The 20,262-nt window shown below is 44.3% G+C and overlaps 1 protein-coding gene across 1 annotated transcript in view; it reads left to right on the top strand.

Moving 5' to 3' along the window:
• Positions 1 to 3,435: 3,435 nt before the first annotated feature.
• Positions 3,436 to 20,262, top strand: part of LOC115479940 (cytochrome P450 2C20-like) — a 31,748-nt gene continuing 14,921 nt past the window's right edge. Inside the window, exons 1-4 of the mRNA XM_030218274.1 lie at positions 3,436 to 3,638; positions 11,709 to 11,871; positions 18,472 to 18,621; positions 19,966 to 20,126. Of these exons, the coding sequence (XP_030074134.1) occupies positions 3,456 to 3,638; positions 11,709 to 11,871; positions 18,472 to 18,621; positions 19,966 to 20,126 (657 nt within the window). The 5' untranslated portion in view covers positions 3,436 to 3,455. The remainder of the gene's footprint in view (positions 3,639 to 11,708; positions 11,872 to 18,471; positions 18,622 to 19,965; positions 20,127 to 20,262) is intronic.

Raw genomic sequence — 20,262 nt, 5'->3', positions numbered from 1 at the left:
AACTGGCTAGTGCATTATAAGTAGTGTGTGAAAACTGGCTAATGCTGGGTTAATATGGGAGCACATAGCACCTCCTAAATATGAAGCAGTAAGCGCTCCCACATTAACTTTCTGTACGTTCTGCGCACTAATGGGAACATTAATGCATGACCTGCAAATAAGAAAGAAAAAGCCTTTAAAAAGTGCACATTAAATCTAGATTTAGAGTGTGGTACAATCCAACTTTGATCCTGCCATTGTACTGACCAAATCTTGCACCTTCCTCGACAGTGCTCACTGCTGCACCACCTTCCCTAGCTGCATAGTAGTTGCCAGGAATTAATTGTTGCAAGCCTGCTAGGACTCAAAGGGAATCATCTGACAAACAGGCCTTATAGTCAGCAGGACTTCCAGAAGTATAACCAGGGCTGGCCCAAGGCAAGATGCCAACTGAGGCAGTGCTGAGATGCCACTCCCCCACCACCAGGACCACAGTCTGGCATCTCCCTCTTCCATCCTCCATCCCCTTCCCCAAGTTTATCTTCTTTTTTCCATTTTCCAAAAAGCGGTGGCAGCAGTGATTCATATACGCTGCCCTGCCACCAGAACTGGCCTCTTCTCTACTGTGGCCTGCCTCTGAAAAAACAGGAAGTTACATCAGAGAGGCGGGCCACAGTAAAGAGAAGAGACCGGTGCCAGTGTCAAGGCAGCGTATGGGAATCGCTGCTGCCACCACCTTTTGGAAAATAGAAAAAGAAGGTAAACTTGGGGAAAGGAGTGGAGGAAAGAAGGAGGAGAAGCTGCTCCAGGAAGAGTCCTGCCTGAGGCTCCCGCCTCAGGCCGCCTAATGGTAGGGCCGCCACTGAGTATAACCACAACCTTTATTCCATTCAGAAAGACATGGATTCTGTTAATTTAGCAAACAGGCCTGTGAGGAAGTGGATGATATGGCAGTGAGTACTTCCTTACTGGGGGGCAGTTTAGCTGCCTGAAAGCAGATGGCGTTACACTGCCAAAACAGGTCCTGAGTCAGAAGGGCAGGGCCCAGATGGAAGGAAGGTTAAATGCTCCGAGAGCGTAGAATCAGGGAGGCCCCAAGTGTAGAGGCTTCCAGGAAGGAAGTCCTGAAACTAGAGGTCTCTGGAAGGGAAGGTCCTGAGACCAAGGATCCTTGCAATGTGTCCTCATGGCTAGGGTTACCATATGGCTCCAGAAAAAGGAGGACACATTGATCCAGTATGAGTTTTGCTTCCATTGAAAACAATGGAAGTAAAACCCAGACTGGCTCAATCTATCCTCCTTTTTCTGGAGCCATATGGTAACCCTACTCATGGCTGAAGTACCTGAGGAAGCCCTGGGGAAGTGGAATGGCCTTCAGTAGACTTTGCTATCCTGAATTTGTGTGAAGAAGAGATTCCAGTAAGGTAGGAGGAATTCCTTGAAACCGAAGTTAAGAGACTCTGAGAAACAGGGCCGGTCTTAGGCCGAGGCGACCAAGGCGGCCACATAGGGCCTTGCGCTTAAGGGGGCCCCGCGTGGTGCACCTCAACTCTGCCTCCTCTGCTCCATCCCGCTCCCGCACTGGCTTAGCCTTCTTACCCGTCCCGAAGTTGCAGTGGCGAACTGGCGGGTGGGGCGCCAGTAGTAAAAGCATTTGGTAAATCTCTGTTTCCACTCCCTCGCGCAGCCGTCGCCGTTCACTCAAAACATAGCAAGCAAACCTGTGAGCTGCTGCATCCACATTATTGTTCTTTATTGGAGAGAGAAAGAGAGAGAGAGATGGAAGATGCTGCGAAGGGGGAGGGGGAAGACGCTGGATAGAATGGGGAAGGGGATGGAAAGAAACAGGATGGGCAGGGGAGAGTGGAGAATTGCTGGACAACAGGGATTGATGGAGGGGAGAGAGGAAATTTGTTGGAGATGATGGAGGAGAAAGCAGGGGAGAATGGACATGGATAGATGGAGATGAGGGCAGGGGAGAGAATAGAAATCACTGGACATGGAGCGGAGGACAGGGGAAGGAGGAGAATTGCTGGACATGGATGTATGGAGGGGAAGGGGATAGAGGAAATTTGCTGGATATGGGTGGATGGAGGAGAGGGCAGGGGAGAATGGAGAGTTGCTGGACAGATGGATGGAGGGGAGAGAAGTCAGGAAGGAGATGCACATGGATGGAAGGGAGGGAAGAGAGAAGAAATGCTGGACATGGATGGAGTGGAGGGCAGGGAAGAGAAGAGGAATGTTGGACAAGGTTGGCGGGAAGGAAAGACAAAGGAAGGAGATGCACATGGATGGAGGGGAAGGGAGATAGGAGAAATGCTGGACATAGATGGAGGGGAGGGAAGACAGGAAGTAGATGCACATGGATGGAGGAGAGTTAGGAGAAATGCTGGATATGGATGAAGGGGAAACTGCTGAGTTTAAGGGCTGGTTTGGAGCACGTTGAGGGCAGATACTGAAACTTGAGGAAGGATAGGGACAGGGCTACAGATGGTAGGACACATAAGGACACAGGAGGATGGTGGACATGGTGAGAGAAAAAATATCAAATGGAAAGAAGACACTGCATAATATAAAAGACACTTGGAGCAAAGCGAATAGAAAAACTAAATGATCAAACAACAAAGGTAGAAAAAAGTATTTTATTCAGAATTTATTAATTGGAATATGTCAGCTTTTTGAAATGTGCATCTGTGATATTTTGCATTATTTTTGCTTATCAATGGGCTGGAGCTAAGGTGGTGGCAGGGCTAGGGCGGGGGCTAGGGCAGGGCTAGGATGGGGCCCCACCAAATTGGTCTGCACAGGGCCCCACACTTGCTAAGACCGGCCCTGCTGAGAAATGACTGTTCAACCTGTGAGAGCTGAGTTTGGGACTAGCTACAGGGGCCCTGATTGATGAGGGGAAACAGAATATAGTGAAGTGTGGGACCTGTTGAGGACTGAGTACAAAGACTGTATTTGAGAGACTTCATTGAGGGTGCAGAATCCTTGAAGGAAGAAGCCTGTTTATTTTCCCTTGGTACAGAAATATAGTTTTCCTTTTTTACCTTTTCACTACCCACTTTCTATTCTATGAGGAGTCCAAGACTTCCAGTCACTCGCACAACCACAAGGACTCTGGGTTTTCTCATGCAGCTAACTGCAGGTTGAACAAACTCAACTGTTGAGCTGTATTTTTCGTGAGCTAACTGGCCATTAATTCCTTTCACTTGTATACATTGGGTTATTAGTTTTCTTTACCACATGCATAGCAATGCTTTGGCAAACAATGCACCATCAACAGTTAATTGGCAAGATTCTTGAATAAATAATATCCAAGACTCAGTTGAAAGTTAAGTTCAACAAAGTTTATGATAATCTGGTTAAAGGTAAGCTGAGTAATCAAGTTCCACCTGGGCTCATATTATATAAATCTGTGTGGCTGAAAAATACCTCTCAGTTTCTAAAGCTAGATCCTTGATAAACATTCAAGAATGGAGCTGGTGGGAGCTAGCATTTTCTTGCTGGTGGCATGTCTCACCTTATTAATGTTAGGCACAGTCCAGAAGAGAAGGAAGCAAGGTATCGGCAAGCTGCCCCCTGGACCCACTGGCCTCCCCATCCTGGGCAACATCCTTCAGCTGAACGGTAAAGATATCTACCGTTCACTCAGTAAGGTACGTCATCTACTTCTTTCTGCTCAGTTGGTGGTAGCTTAAGCCTAGCACGGAGTTGCTTTAATGTAAACAAACTGATCTTGAATCTTATTTTAGAAACAATCCTATTATCCTACCGCAAGCGAAGGGGGCATGGTGAGACAGAAGCAGATGTCATAGCCTAAGATTAATACCAGGAGCAATATACAGACTATGTATTTTGTTACAAAGTGTGTGGTTACTTTTTACCTAGCATTTGTCCCTATTGTCAAAGCAAAAGTATGCACATATTTTCACTTTGATGGTTATATGAATACAAAGTACTAACAGACATTTTGCCAGCTTTTTTTTCTATTGTTGTTGCTGAGTAGCATTTTTCCCCAACAGAAAATAACAGAGCATACATTTAAAAATGAAACTGCCCAGTTCCCCAAAGTCCACCCCCTCTTCACCTGAGGCTATGCCATTGATTAAAGGACTAATATCTCCCATTCCCAGATCCAACTCTCCCTCTCTTTCTTCCTTCCCTCCTACCCATTGTCCAGCATCTCTTTCTATCCCTCACATCGACCCTCATTATCTCTCCCTCTTTCTTCCCTCCCTCCCTCTAACACCTTCCTCTCTCTCCTTCTACCTCTACTTCCCTCCCTCTACCATCCGTCCATCTATTTAGCATCTCTCCCTCTTTCCCTCTCTCCCTCAGTTTGTATTTATGGTCCGGCATCTATCACTTTCCTTTCCAGACCCACAATGCTCTCTCAAGTCCCTTACTCGCTCCCTCTCTCCCCCCAACCCCCATTGTACCTTAAAATCAAGTCTTTGCTTTTGCATCCCCAGTGGCAGTGGCAGCGATACTCATACTTTGCCTACAGCCTGCACCAGGGCTCCCCCTCTGATCCATCTTTCCCTTGATTAAACAGGAAGTTGCATCAGAAGAGGTGGGATGGGTCATTGGGAAAGCCCCGGTGTAGGCTGCAGGCAGGGTATGAATACATATTAATCATTTGGTTCCAGGGAGCATAGTTTGGGCAGAGCAGAGGAGGAGTGACAATATCGGTGTGTGTTTTGTAAAATAGAGTACACAAATGCAATTACTTCAGCTTTAAAGCAGATGTATATATATGCTTCATAATTTGTATGTTATGTAGGCAGTATCCGGGTGCCTATTTTATATGTTGGCTTTATAAAGTAGGCTTGAATTAGGTGTCTTGTGGGGAGTGGTTAAGATGGCGGCTAGATGAGGAGGAGCATTTCTGCTCGACTCCTGCTGGAAATACTTGTTTCCTTTTTCTGTGGTTCAACTATGCCCCATACTAAAAGAAAAGGGGATAGTGAAAGTAGCACCAATGCTGGCTGGAACATAGTCCCCAATCCAGCACTCCCTAATCCTCAAGTTTCAGAAGTACAAATTCAGCTTTCTTCCAGAATGGACCTATCAGCAATTCTGGAAAGTTCTTTCTCAGAAGGTTCTGAGCGTGGAACATTACTAGTTGCTTTTGAGTTTGAATAGGACTTGAACTCAGTGATAAGACTTTATTCTAAGAATTCTGGTCTTCTTTTTTATGGGCAAACGGAAGGAATTCTTAGTGAAGAGAGAAGAAACAAAAAAAAAAATTGAGGTGCTACTTTCCTTTTGGCATAGCCATGTAAATGCGCGGTGAAATATTTAGGTATGAAATATGTGGGTTTTTTTGCTCCTGAACTTAGTAACATATAACATAGTAACATAGTTAGAACAACTTAGATTTTTTTCTTGATATGAAGAAGCTGACCAGATAGTGACCACTGAGGGAGTAACGGGAGGTCATCCCCGATTCTCTCCGGTGGTCATCTGGTCACTTCGGGCACCTTTTTGTGCCTTAGTCGTAATAAAAGCACGTCCAGGAGAAAACTTCCAAGTGTTCATCAGGGATGTCCTTGTTTTTTTCGATTCTGGGTCAAGGACGTCCAAGTGTTAGGCACACCCAAGTCCCGCCTTCGCTACGCCTGTCCCTATAATTTTTGCATTCAAGACCGCTTACTAATTTCGTAGCCGCCCTCTGGACCGACTCCATCCTGTTTATATCTTTCCATAGGTGCGGTCTCCAGAACTGCACGCAGCACTCCAAATGAGGCCTCACCAGAGACTTATACAATGGCACTATCACCTCCTTTTGCCTGTTGGTCATGCCTCTCTTTATGCACCCAAGCATCCTTCTGGCTTTGGCCATCGCTTTTTCTACCTGTTTGAAAACTTTAAGGTCGTCAGACACAATCACCCCCAAGTGCCGCTCATGGACGTCTTTGGTTTCGAAAATCGCTGAAAGTCAGAAACGTCCATGTCTAGGGATGTCCATCTCTAAGGACGACCAAATTTTCAGGATTTGGACGTCCCTGATGGCATTTTCGAAACAAAAGATGGACGTCCATCTTGTTTCAAAAATACGGCTTTCCCCGCCCCTGGATTTCGCCATTTTGCAAGAACGTCCAAATCGCAACTTGGACGTCCCTTTCGAAAATGCCCCTCTAAATCTACTTTTCTTTTGGGCTACTCTCCCCCATAGGAGGGTCTAAGGATTGATGTTTCTTTGTTTTTCCTCTTATAACTGAGAATGTTTATAATAGTATTCTTTTTATTGGATAGAATAATCCCTGTTTTTCTTGTGCATATGTGTTTAACTTGTAAATTTGCTTGGAATTATAAATAAATAATTAAAATAAAATAAGTGTCTTGTTGGAAGTTCTCACATAGGTATCCTATTGTAAAATCAGCGTCTACATAAACTTAAGTAGAAAATTAAATTCCTTTTTAACAGCAAACCAGCTCAAGATGGATTACAAATACAAATCCATTATAAAATTAAAGAATACATTGACAGAAACCATCATAATAAAACATTTAAGATGAAATCTGTTATAAACATTTAAGGACAATCTCTCATAATTGGTCAATTAACCTATATCAAATACTTCATAAAAAGCCAAGAGTCCTTTTTACTAAAATATGCTAATATTTGCCATTAACACAATTTTATATGGAAATTTTCTGTGTTCTAATGGCAAAATTATCATATTTGATTTCTAGGACTTTTTCTTCTTAGGTGTTTTCAGGTCTTGTGCCCACATAGCTGGTTTTGGCTTAAGAAACAACTCCCGGATTCTATATATCATACCTAACGTTCCACGCCAAAATCCAAGCAGGGTGACAAGCGGTGGCCGAAGCTAGAAGGTTGCTAGGCTGTATAGAGAGAGGTGTGACCAGCAGAAGAAAAGAGGTTTTAATGCCCCTGTGTAAGTCGTTGGTGAGGCCCCACCTGGAGTATTGTGTTCAGTGTTGGAGGCTGTATCTCGCTAAGGATGTAAAAAGAATTGAAGTGGTGCAAAGAAAAGCTACAAGAATGGTATGGGATTTGCGTTACAAGACGTATGAGGAGAGACTTGCTGACCTGAACATGTATACCCTGGAGGAAAGGAGAAACAGGGGTGATCCAGCTCATTTTCGAAAGAGATCCCCGTCCATCTTCCGACTCAAATCAGGAGATGTACGGTGATCTCCTGAACCTGGCCAAATCGGTATAATCGAAAGCCGATTTTGGCCGGCGCCAACTGCTTTCCGTTGCGGAGCCGGCAAAACTTCAAGGGGGCATGTTGGTAGGGTAGTGAAGGCAGGATGGGGGTAGGATAGGGGCCTGCTCACGAGATGGCCGGCTTTGCCCGATAATGTAAAAAAAAATGCCAGGCTTGACGAGCATTTCGCCGGCTTTACTTGGTCCCTTTTTTTTCACGACCAAGCTTCACAAAGGAGCCCCAACTGACCAAATGACCACCGGAGGGAATCAGGGATCACCTCTCCTTACTCCCCCAGTGGTCACCTACCCCCTCCCACCCAAAAAAAAAACTTTTTTGCCAGCCTCTATGCCAGCCTGAAATGTCATACCCAGCTCCCTGACAGCAGTATGCAAGTCCCTGGAGCAGTTTTTAGTGGGTGCTGTGCACTTCAGGCAGGTGGACCCAGGCCCAATCCCCCCCTACCTGTTACACTTGTGGTGGTAAATGGGAGCCCTCCAACCCCCCCCCCCCAAAACCCACTGTACCTACATGTAGGTGCCCCCGTTCACCCCTTAGGGCTATGGTAGTGTTGTAAAGTTGTGGGTAGTGGGTTTGGGGGGGGGGGAATTTGGGGGGCTCAGCACACAAAGTAAGGGAGCTATGTACCTGGGAGATATTGTTATTTATTTTTTAATTTTTAGAAGTGCCCCCTAGGGTGCCCGGTTGGTATCCTGGCATGTGAGGTGGGGTCAGTGCACTACAAATGCTGGCTCCTCCCACGACCAAATACCTTGCATTTCGCTGGGTTTGAGATGGCCGGGCCCGGTTTCCATTATGGCTGAAAAGCAACGCCGGCCATCTGATCTACACCCGGCGATCGATTTAGCTGGCCCCAACCGTATTTCAAAAATACGGTTGGCTCCTCCCCTTCGTGGCGCCGTCCTTGAAGATGGCCGGCCATGGAGATGGCCGGCGCCGTTCGATTATGCCCCTCGATATGATACAGACGGTCAAATATTTGAAAGGTATTAATCCGCAAATGAACCTTTTCCGTAGATGGGAAGGCGGTAGAACTAGAGGACATGAAATGAGATTGAAGGGGGCAGACTCAAGAAAAATGTCAGGAAGTATTTTTTCACGGAGAGAGTGGTGGATACTTGGAATGCCCTACTGCGGGAGGTGGTGGAGATGAAAATGGTAATGGAATTCAAACATGCGTGGGATAAACATAAAGAAATCCTGTTCAGAAGGAATGGCTCCTCAGAAGCTTAGCCGAGATTGGGTGGCAGAGCCGGTGGTGGGAGGCGGAGCTGGTGGTTGGGAGGCAGGGCTAGTGCTGGGCAGACTTCTATGGTCTGTGCCCTGAAAATGGCAGATACAAATCAAGGTAAGGTATACACAAAAAGTAGCACATATGAGTTTATCGTGTTGGGCAGAGTGGATGAACCATGCAGGTCTTTTTCTGCCATCATCTGCTATGTTAAGTTATTCCCCAGCCAGTCTCCTCCTTTCACTTAACAACCATCGGTTTGTACTTCCTGGTTCAAAATCTGACCGGTTAGAGTCCACTAGCCATCATGCTTTCCTTTTTGCAGCCCCCTATCATTGGAATTCCCTTCCACCTGACATCCGTGCTAAGACTTCTTTTAAAACTCTCAAAGCAAAACTTAGTTAAAGTTTTTGACATAGTATGATGTTTTGGCAATCATTCTTTATTTCTGTTGTTTTCTTGTTGATAGGTTTCCTTTCTTTCTATGATCTCTGTTCTATCTGCTGTCCTATATAAATTTATAGTTCCTTTCAGTTTTCTTGAACTTTTATTGTGTTGCAAAGCTCCGAGTACTGACAGTCGGTAATGGAAGGATAGCAAATCTTAATAAACTATAAACCATGAGTTGTGCACCAACATTTACACCAGGTTTTCAGCAGACGTAAGTCCTCCATGCTAAGCGTTATTCCATAAAGGCTTCATAGCACCAAGTGACCTTTATAGAACTGGACTTATCATCGGGTCTTTATGTAGCACTATAATTATTGGGAACTAAGCGAAATGGGCAGGTCCATTGAACCTGTATCAAGATAAGTTCCCTTCTTATATTAACAAATAAATTAAGGGGCCCTTTTACAAAGCTGCAGTAGGACCACCATGTGGGTAGTGTGCAGCAAAATAACACTACCGCGGGCACCCAAGCACCCTGCAGTAGTTCTGCTTTTGGCGCGCGTCATTTCTCACGCTAGAAAATAACAATTATTTTCTAGCTCAAGTGGTGGGGAGTAGGCGTGTTCGGTGGTAATTGGGCAGTGCACGACCATTGACCTGTGCTGCCTGATTACCATGTGAGCAGCACGTGAGCCCTTAAAGCCTACTAAATAGGTGGTGGTAAGGGCTCACACGGTAATGACCATGCGCTAATTTTGGAATGAGCACACAGCCATTAATGACATCAATGAAAAGTACCCTTTCTCCCGCTGCGGTAAAGACTGACCTCAGCGCATGATAATCCCACATGCCCACACCACCACAGGGCACTTTTTACCACAGCTTGGTAAAAGGGCCCCTTAGAGTATACAATACTATAGAAAATAAGCTCTGGCAATATTTGGTATACTGATATGGAGGATTTTAGACTGATGATTGATCCATGTGAAGTATATTCTATCTCAGTAACAGAGTGATGAACTACCACTGAGGTCTTTCCCCTCCTTTTGTTATAGAAATTTGTAGACTATTATTTATGTAATGCTCATTTTAGTTGTTTGTTTGGTAACAGTTTTTCATGAGCAGTTTTCTTCATCTTGTATGTGGTGGCCTAACTTACCATATGTAATGAGTTTATCTTGTTGGGCAGACTGGATGGACCATTCTGGTTTTATGCTGTGTGTCTTTAAGCATATTTTAGAAATTCTATCTACTCAAATATATTTAGTCTCTACTGATCACAGAACTCTCGGTGAAAGCTCGAACAGTTCAAAGTGCAAATAAGTAGGGCCATGGTAATAAGATGGTTGATATCAGTTATTTCCAAAAACTATTTTTCTTCTCCATCTCTTCTTCCCTTTTAGTTCTCTCCTAGGAGTTGTAAAAATCACTGGGATATCTTTGTGATGTAAAATAAACTCCAAATACCAGCTATAGACAGCATAGGAGCCAGCTGTGTGCTTGAGTACCCCCAACATTGAGTCAACTCCTTGACTAGCAGGCTCATTTTTGAAAGAGATGGACGTCCATCTTTTGACATAAATTGGAACATGGACATCCATCCACCAGTGACATCCAAATCGGTATAATCGAAACCCGATTTTGGACGTCTCCAACTGCAGTCCGTCGCAAGGACGTCCAAATTTCAAGGGGGCATGTTGGAGGCGTGGTGAAGGCGGGACCTGGGCGTGCCTAAGACTTGGACATCTTTGAGCCATAATCGAAAAAAGCAAGGACGTCCTAAAGTAAAACTTGGACGTTTTCACCCGGATGTGTTTTTTTTACGAATAAGGCACAAAAAGGTGCCCAAAATGACCATATGACCACCAGAGGGAATAGAAGATAACCTCCCGTTACTCCCCCAGTGGTTACTAACCCCCTCCCGTCCTCAAAAAACATCTTTAAAAATATATTGTGCCACCTTCTATGCCAGCCTCAGATGTCATACTCAGGTCCATAACAGCACATGCAGGTCTCTGGAGCAATTTTAGTGGGTACTGCAGTGCACTTTAGACAGGCGGACCCAGGCCCAACCCCCCCCCCCCCCCCCACACACACCTGTTACATTTGTGGAGAAAACAGCGAGCCCTCCAAAACCTACCGGAAACCTACTGCACCCACATCTAGGTTCCCCCTTCACCCGTAAGGGCTATGGAAGTGGTTTTTTGGGGGGTTTGGGGGGCTCAGCACACAAGGTAAGGGAGCTATGTACCTGGAAGCATTTTATGAAGTCCACTGCAGTGCCCTCTAGGGTGCCTGGTTGGTGTCCTGGCATGTCAGGGGGACCAGTGCACTAGAAATGCTGGCTCCTCCCACGTCCAAATGGCTTGCATTTGGACGTTTTTGACATGGACGACTTTGGTTTCAAAAATCGCTGAAAGTCAAAGACATTGATGTCTAACGACATCCAAATTCAAGGACGTCCTTGGTATTTTCGAAACGAAAGATGGACGTCCATCTTTTTTCAGAAATACAGTTTTCTCCGCCCCCCCCCAGATTTGGACGTTTTACAAAGACGTCCAAATCCAAACATAGACGTTTCTTTCAAAAATGCCCCTCCACATCTAGGAAGGGATAATTTCTATTGGGTTCAGCATCCCCCAGTAATTGTGAAATGTTGGCTCCTATGATAGACAGTCTGTATTTCCACAGCTTTGACATATGAAAATTTATGTGATCATAGTGTGATGCTGTAGTGGACTCATCCTTGAAAGTTCATACCTTAATAAATAATTTTTATCAATTGGATCTGGAAGGGGGCACGGGGAGGGGGGGCAATATATAATGTTGGATGATTGCTAGCAATAGATTTTACTAGTAGTTAGATTCTTAGATAATGATCTGTCCATGATTTCTTTTCTTAGCTAAGTGATAAATATGGATCACTCTTCACCATCCACATGGGCTCAGAACCGGTGGTGGTGCTATGTGGTTATGAAGTTGTGAAGAAGGCACTGAACGAACAGAGCGAGGATTTTGCCGCTAGGGGAAGTCTACCTATGTTGGACAGAGTCATCCAAGGTCACGGTAAGGACATTTGAATATATAAGAGAGATAAGAGGAAAACACAGAAGCAGCAGACATGTGGCTGGGTAACCAGTATTATATATAGATGAGATAATTACCTTCTGGTGCTAGTTCCTCCCATCCCCTCTCCAATTTGGTTATCCGATCTTAGAGATTTTCTACCCTTTATTGAGAGGTATTATAAAATGACATTATTATCAATAATAAATTTTTTGTTCCATATAGCACCCAAAGCATATTACAATAAACATATTATATATATATATATATATATATATATATATATATATACTGAGGGCTAAACATCAGAGGGATTATTCCTATTAAGATTTGTCTTAATTTGCTGTATAGGAAAACTTGCAGTTATTATGCAATTGAAGTGGAGTGAACTAAGCATAATGTGAGGGAATTTTCTGGTAATGGCTTATCCATGCTTTTGATTACTATATAACATTATTATCAGTATTATCAGTGCTACATGGAACAAAAATGTATTACTGATAATGTCATATATAATCAACAGCTTAAGAACATAAGAGTAGCCATACTGGGTCAGACTAATGGTCCATCTAGCCCAGTATCCTGTTTTCTAAACAGTGGCCAAGCCAAGTCACAAGTACCTGGCAGAAACCCAAATCGTGGCAACACTCCATACTACAAATCCCACGCAAGCAGTTGCTTCCCATGTCTGCCTCAATAGCAGACTATGGACCTTTCCTCCAGGAATTTGTTCAAACCTTTTTTTAAACCCAGTTATACTAACCGCTGTTACCACATCCTCTGGCAAAGAGTTCCAGAGCTTAACTAGTCGTTGAGTGAAAAATTATTTCCTCCTATTTGTTTTAAAAGTATTTCCATGTAATTTCCTAAATTGTCCCCTAGTCTTTGTACTTTTGGAACAAGTAAAAAAAAATCGATTTACTTCTACTGACTATGTATGATTTGAGGTTCATTATCTTTTATTTGTAGTGCTATAATTGTATGACTGATTTGTTGTATTTATGGTGGCTTCTCAATACAAATGAATATACAAGAAAAACAGGAGACATGAACTGAGATGTCGGAAAGTATTTTTTGACTGAGAGAGTGGTGAATGCCAGATAAGCCATTATCATGAAATTGCCTCACATTAGCTTAGTTCACTCCACTTCAATTGTAGAATATTGCAGTAAAATGGAAGTTGTAGGATTTCTTGTGTAATCCCCTTGTCTGCACACCCAGGCAGCAGTCTAGTGTAAGCCCAAGAAGCTAGGTGGAAGGGAAACACATCAAATTTGTTGCTTTGGAACCAGGGGCAGGACCCGGGTTTATCTGGGGAGGCCACAGCAAGCTGCACCAGGCTTTGAGTCAGTAATCCTTCGCCACACACAGGCGCCCTTTTACTATACTGCGGCAAAAAGTGACCTGCGGTAATGTGGGCGCGTGCTTTGGGCACCTGCTGGGCCAGTTTTTACCACATCTGGGAAGAAGGACCTGTGGAAAATTGAAACCAGCCCATGCCTATTTACGTTCTGGCATGCACTGCACATGTGTACAGCCTACCACGGCTTTGTAAAGGGCCCCACAGTCTTTTTATCTAAACCAAATTTTACTGTCCTTTAAATGATTTAGGCACAGTACACTTTATCTTCACTGATCAAGTAGTAACTATTTACAATTCTTTCCTCCTGTCTCCAGACATAAATGAAAATACAATTAAGTACATAAGTAATGCCACACTGGGAAAAGACCAAGGGTCCATCGAGCTCAGCATCCTGTCCACAACAGCGGCCAATCCAGGCCAAGGGCACCTGGCGAGCTTCCCAAACGTACAAACATTCTATACATGTTATTCCTGGAATTGTGGATTTTTCCCAAGTCCATTTAGTAGTGGTTTATGGACTTGCCCTTTAGGAAACCGTCTAACCCCTTTTTAAACTCTGTTAAGCTAACCACCTTCACCACGTTCTCCGGCAACGAATTCCAGAGTTTAATTATGCGTTGGGTGAAGAAACTTTTTCTCCGATTTGTTTTAAATTTACTACACTGTAGTTTCATTGCATGCCCCCTAGTCCTAATATTTTTGGAAAGCATGAACAGACGCTTCACATTCAGCTGTTCCATTCCACTCATTATTTTATATACCTCTATCATGTCTCCCCTCAGCCATCTCTTCTCCAAGCTGAAAAGCCCTAGCCTCCTTAGTCTTTCTTCATAGGGAAGTGATCCCATCCCCGCTATCATTTTAGTCGCCCTTCGCTGCACCTTTTCCAATTCTACTAAATCTTTCTTGAGATGCGGCGACCAGAATTGAACACAATACTCAAGGTGCGGTCGCACCATGGAGCGATACAACGGCATCATAACATCCTCACACCTGTTTTCCATACCTTTCCTAATAATACTTTAATTCCCCTAGATATTTAAATTTACCAAGTTGGTGAGGATCTTTCAAGCACACAGTTTAGGATATCTGCTGTTCTTATTGACAGATGTTAAAAATATATCAGTGTTCAGATATTATTATTCACTTATAGTTTTCCTAACCTAGTTATTGGCAGGTGGCTGCAGTAGACAAGATGGTAATAAATGGCAGATTTTGATACCCTTTGGCCCTGTATAGATGGAAAAGGGCATCCTGGTTGTGGTAACAGAAACACAAATTGGCCTCCTGCTCCTTTCTTTTAGGATTTAGTAGGAGTGGACGGGTTCCCCCAGTGTTTTGTTTTTTTTTGCAGGAAAAAAGGTTCCAGTACTCATTATGGGCAGGATCACCATCTATGACTCCGCCCCCATGGTAGCCACACCCACCATAGCCACACCCCTTATACCAGTCGTGGTGCATATAAGCATTATCATTGAAAATACTATACCAGTATAGGAGAAAAAAAATAACGTGATTTTTTTTTCATTATAAATAATTTCTGTAAGCTGTTACAGCTCCAGTATACCCAGTGCAAAATAAGACAGCAGATGTAAATTCTCAAATTGGACATCTTCCAAGCACTAAAATGAAAATAAAATGATTTTTTCTACCGTTGCTGTATGGTGACTTTGTTTTTCTGATCTTGTTGGTCCCAGTCTCTGATTCTGCTGCATTCTTATCTGTTCCCTTAACTCCATTTCCAGGGCTTCCTTTCCATTTATTTCTTTACTTTCCTCCTTTCTTCTTCATTTCTTGCCCTACATCCATAGGTAAAAGCTGGGTCCTCCGTGGATTTGAGTGGAGGAGGTATAGAGTGGATCCAGCTTTTGCCTATTTTACCCATCCATGTGCATCTCCTTCCTGTCTTCCTTCTCCTCCATGTCCAGCATTTCTCCTGCCATCTCCTCCATCCATGCCCAACAACTCTGCTCTCTCCCCCAGGGGCGTAGCCAGACACCCAAATTTGGGTGGGCCTGAGCCCAAGATGGGTGGGCAGAAGAACTCTGCCTTGTCCCACAAGTGATTTCTTGCCTGCATCCATATGGTCTCTCAAACATCCACCCTTCCCTGAATACCTTTTAAATAGCAGATTTTCACCAACAGCCTTTCCTCTGATGCAACCTCCTGTTTCCGCATAGGCGGGAATACATAAGAGGGAAGGATGCAGGGCCTGTGCGAACAGTATGTATCAGTCGCTGCTTGCTGCAGGCAAAGATCTGCTATTTAAAAGGTATGCAGGAGGGACAGTTGGGAGTTTTCGGCTGGTGGGGCTTGGGAATCCCTGCCAGCCACATTATAGATGTGTTGCTACTGGGTGGGCCTGAACCCAAAGTGGATGGGCCTGGGCCCACCCGAGCCCACCCTCGGCTAAGCCACTGCTCTCCCCTGCCCTCCCCTCCATGTCCAGTGGTTCTCCTTTGCCCCTATCCTTCCCTCCCAACCATGTCTAGTGATTCTCCTCTCCCCTGACCTCCATGTCCAGTGATTCTCCTCTGCCCTCACCTAACCATCCATGTCCACCGATTTTTGCTCTCTCCTTTGCCCTCCCCTCCCCTCCATGTCCAGCGATTCTCCTTTGCCCCTTATCCTCCCTTCCCATCCATGTCCAGTGACTTGCCCCAGCGTCCACCTCTCCCACTTTTCAGCCCCGTCGAGTTCAAGTTCCATCCTCAGCCCCACCTGCCCGCCCTTAGCTCCCCGACAGCCCTGCTTTCTGTTCCTGCCACCCCGCGTTTAAATCTTGTATTTTTTTACCTGAAGTTATAGCGGCAGCAGCAGCAGCGTTAGTGACAGCAGCAGGCTCACCTCCTCCAGCCTTCCCTTCCCTCTCAGTGTCCCGTCCTCGTGGAAACAGGAAACTACGTCAGAGGAAGGCGGGACACTGAGAGGGAAGGGAAGGCTGGAGGACGTGAGCCTGCCTGCTACTGTCACTAGTGCCACCACCACCGCTGGCGCTGCAACCTCAGGTAAAAAAAAATGAAATATTTAAATTCGGGGTGGCAGAAACAGAAAGCAGGGCTGTCGGGAAGATGAGGGCGGGCAAGTGAGCTGGCTCTGGGAAAAAAAGGTGCCGGTATGCTGTACCGTACCGGCGCGTACCAGCGCAAAAAAAAAAAGCACTGGGTTCCCCATTCCTGTCCACTAAAACAAGGCAGCAACTGATTTAGTTCTGTTTCTTTTCCCTGATCTTTCTTGAATCCTTGCTCCCTCTAGCAAATGCCTTTAATGACCAACCTGCGAAGGTATGAACTGGCTGATTCTTTCAGTTAGGCTACTGCTTCAGGCAAATGTGAAGGGGCCACCCTGTAGTTGCAAGGCCAGAAGCAGAAGATGGACCTAAGACAAAGTTGGATATCAGGGAGTGGGCTTAGAGGGAGTGCTCTACTAAATTTGGCAAGGCTCTCTCAAGCTTCTACCAACTTCCAATATCTGTCAGTTCCAGAGATTTCCTATATTGAAACCTTCCTTAGATTAGCTGGAGCCATTTCTAGCAGGTGCAGGGTGTACAGCGTCCAGCAAAGGACCACGGTTAGTATGAGCCTCAGGAACAGCACTGGAATCACTTGCAGGCACCTCTCTCCTATTGGCTGGCTGATCTCTCCTTGCTACCACAGCCAGCAGTGAGAACACTGACACCAAATGGACTTTTAGGGAACAGCAGCGAGAATTTGGGCAGATTTATCTGGCTGAATATCTCTTAATGCTACACTGGGCTCTGAGTGCATAAACTAACTGTGGCACTCCAAAAATGAAGGTCTGATAGGGTAGTATGCAGCAGTAGTACCCACTGGTTGTTAGTATGTTACAGAGTGGAATGTAGCTGTGTGTCCTCCAAATTCATATATACAGTTTGGGCCCAGACTGGTGCACAGTACTTGCCACAGAGTAACAGACTGCCAGAGTGTTCATTCTCAGATTCTTCATGGATGTACCCCAGTTTTTTTGCTGCCAACTCTGAGGTCAGGTCATGGTGCAGTCTTTGAGCAAGAAGAAAAACGTTTGTTTGCTTCATTTGCATGATATAGATGGAACACTGAAGAAACTGTTTTGCTACAACTTGCAAAAAGTGATAAAGTTGGGCAGTACTGTTGAACTGCGGCCATATCGTCATTTAGACCATCCTCCATATCCAGGAAGCTGAATGCTTACATACCAATGTATATGTCATCTGCGTAAATGAATTTTCGGGACTGGGTAACGGGGTGAAAACACCTATCCTTGAGGCAATCCGTTCATCTTTAGCTTCCAGGTCCTCACATCATTATCATAATTCCCCCTGAATCAATGGTTGCTATTTAGAAGTTCCACTGCTTTGATAAACTAAACAGGGAGATTTTCAGCCAGCTTCACAAGTAAATTGGTGTACCAGTAAGAGACTAAGAAACACTGTGACACTTTTGAGATTTTTTTCTGGAATTTCTTTTTTGCTAAATGTTGTTATGGGCAACACATAATCACCAGCCGCTGTTAGGAATGCCAGCTTGGTCTACTTATAAACTTGATTTTATCATTGGTGAGACTCTTTGTAGGATGGGTCTTTTTAGCAACTTGAGAGACACATTGAGAAAGGATATCAGCCTATCGCTGAATGCTACAGCAGCATCTTTTTTCCAGTTTCAGCAGTGCCGCAAGTTTTGTCTGCAAATGGATCAGACTGATTGCCACAAGTCCTTCTTTCCTACCAGACACGATTTTTAAGCACACTCTCCACTTATGGATTTTTATCGCTCTCTCTCACCCTGCCCCCCGACCTCAGACATTATTTCGGAAGAAAACATTCTTGCTCTGAAGTTCTTTCTCAGCTTCATCAGCATCATCCTGCTTTTCACCAGCTGCCAAACTCCCTTCGTCCCTGGGTTTGAATTCCTCTGTCCTTCCCCTTCCCCTGTCCTTTTCTAATGCCCTTTTACAGATTTCCTCCAAAGGATGTAATTATTTACCCATTTTCCTGATGTATTTATGTGAATTTATCTCTTCTTCCTGATCCCTATGAGTGTTTTATTGTTGTTGTTCTTCTTCTTCTTGTTATTATTGTTGTTTTGGTTGCCTATTGCTCTTGGGTCCCTGAGTCTACTTCTGTAGATGACTGCATGCCCTCGGTCATAGTGTTATTCAACAAATAGATGTGATAATATTTTTTTTAATCACCCCAATCCTTTTCAAAAAATTCAGTAGCACTTATTCACTCTCTACAGGGGTCATAAGCAGCAATGGAGAACGCTGGAAGCAACTCCGACGGTTTTCCCTCATGACTCTGAGGAATTTTGGGATGGGGAAGAGAAGCATTGAGGAACGTATCCAGGAAGAGGCCCAGTTCTTGGTGGAGGAGCTCAGGAAAACTGAAGGTTTGTGTTATAAGGTTTACTATAGAATGCTCTTTAGTCCTTTCCTTTTTGGGTATCACCGGTACCAGAAGATAAAGTATGGTTGTAGTGTAGGTCCACTTAAAAAGATTTATTCACCTTTCTATCTATAGTATAACCTGACGGATAGATGAAGAGCCTTTAGCTTGAATCTTCCCATGATTACATGATATCTTTTGTTAAAGAGGTGACATTAAGAATTATCAAGTATGTTTCACATGAACTTTCCATATGACATTCTTTAAGGAAACTTGTTAGGTGAGACCAGAACTGGATACTTGTTGATCTAGATGCAGAAGCTCTACCTATCATTCAGTAGGAGGGGGTTTCTGTTGGTTTAACTGTAGAAGCAGTTCTATAATGGTAGATACCTTCCACCACTAGAGGAGATTCATTATGAGGCCATTTTCCAGATGTGAACAAACTGACCATTTATTTATTTAAAAGCTTTATTCACTCTCAGTAGGTCCCAGTCAAGACAGTTTACAAATTAATATGTCAAAAAGTATAGAAATTGAGATATCAGTTGACATGAATGTATAATGTAAGTTTATAGAGTCTTAGACAGAGGTGTAATATATGTATATCAGACAGATGGTAGCAAAAAACAATTTAAGTGGGCAGAAGCCTCTCCTCATTGCTTAAATCACTTCCCAGTGCCTAAGGGGGGATATTCAGTGGCAGTTGATTAGAGAGTGATGCTGAATATCCCCACAGACCGCACTACCAATATGCGGGCAGATCAGGGGAAGCACTGGGGATGGCACTGGGGGGGGGGGAGTCCGTGGTTCTATGAATGCTAGCCATATTCGGTGCCGGCACCCACATAACTCTTATGCATGGATGGACTGAACACTGGCCAAGCCCTCATAAGCTCTGGCACCCAACTCGCCTAAAATTAATCCACAATATTCAGTGTCAGTGCCCGGACATAGCCCGGAACTGATTACTGGGGGCTAATTTAGCTGGCGACAGTAAGTGTTTTTAAGAAATGCTGACTATTGTCAACTGAACATCGGGGGGGGGGGGGGGAGACAGTGTTTTTTTAACAGACAGCTAGTGTAAGGAAGGCAAAAAGGAGGAAGCTTTATCAGTTCTTTCATGACTTGTTAGGTATCTAGCTAACATAATTTGTATTATCTGCAGTTTCTTTAATGGCTTGACTGATAAACCCAGATATGGATTGTTGCAGTAGTCTAGGCAACTCACAATTAAGGCTTCTACAATTGATATGAACAGGTTAGGGTCCAAATATAGTCAATGCTTCTTTACCATGCTCATGTTGCAGCAAATTTGACATACTTCATTTTCTCTCCATTACACTAGAGCTGCCCTTTGACCCCACGTTCTTCTTGAGTCGCTCTGTCTCCAATGTCATCTGCTCTGTGGTCTTTGGAAACCGATTTGACTATGAAGATAAGAACTTCCTTATCTTACTCAGTATGCTGAATGATATGTTTCGGCTTTTTAGCTCAGTCTGGGTGCAGGTAAAATGCTAAGTTTTAATCTGCTTTTCTGTAATGGTGTGCTTTGGAGTCACTTTTAAGCAAGAATGACTGGGAAAGGAAAGCTCTTCAATTGGTCAGAGGCTGTGGGAGGGATCACAGGCAACCAGAAGAGTTT

Source organism: Microcaecilia unicolor, chromosome 11 (genome assembly GCF_901765095.1).
Source record: "Microcaecilia unicolor chromosome 11, aMicUni1.1, whole genome shotgun sequence".
Taxonomy (NCBI): domain Eukaryota; kingdom Metazoa; phylum Chordata; class Amphibia; order Gymnophiona; family Siphonopidae; genus Microcaecilia; species Microcaecilia unicolor.
The sequence above is the reverse complement of the archived record's forward strand: the minus strand, read 5'-3'. Positions and strand labels throughout refer to the sequence as shown.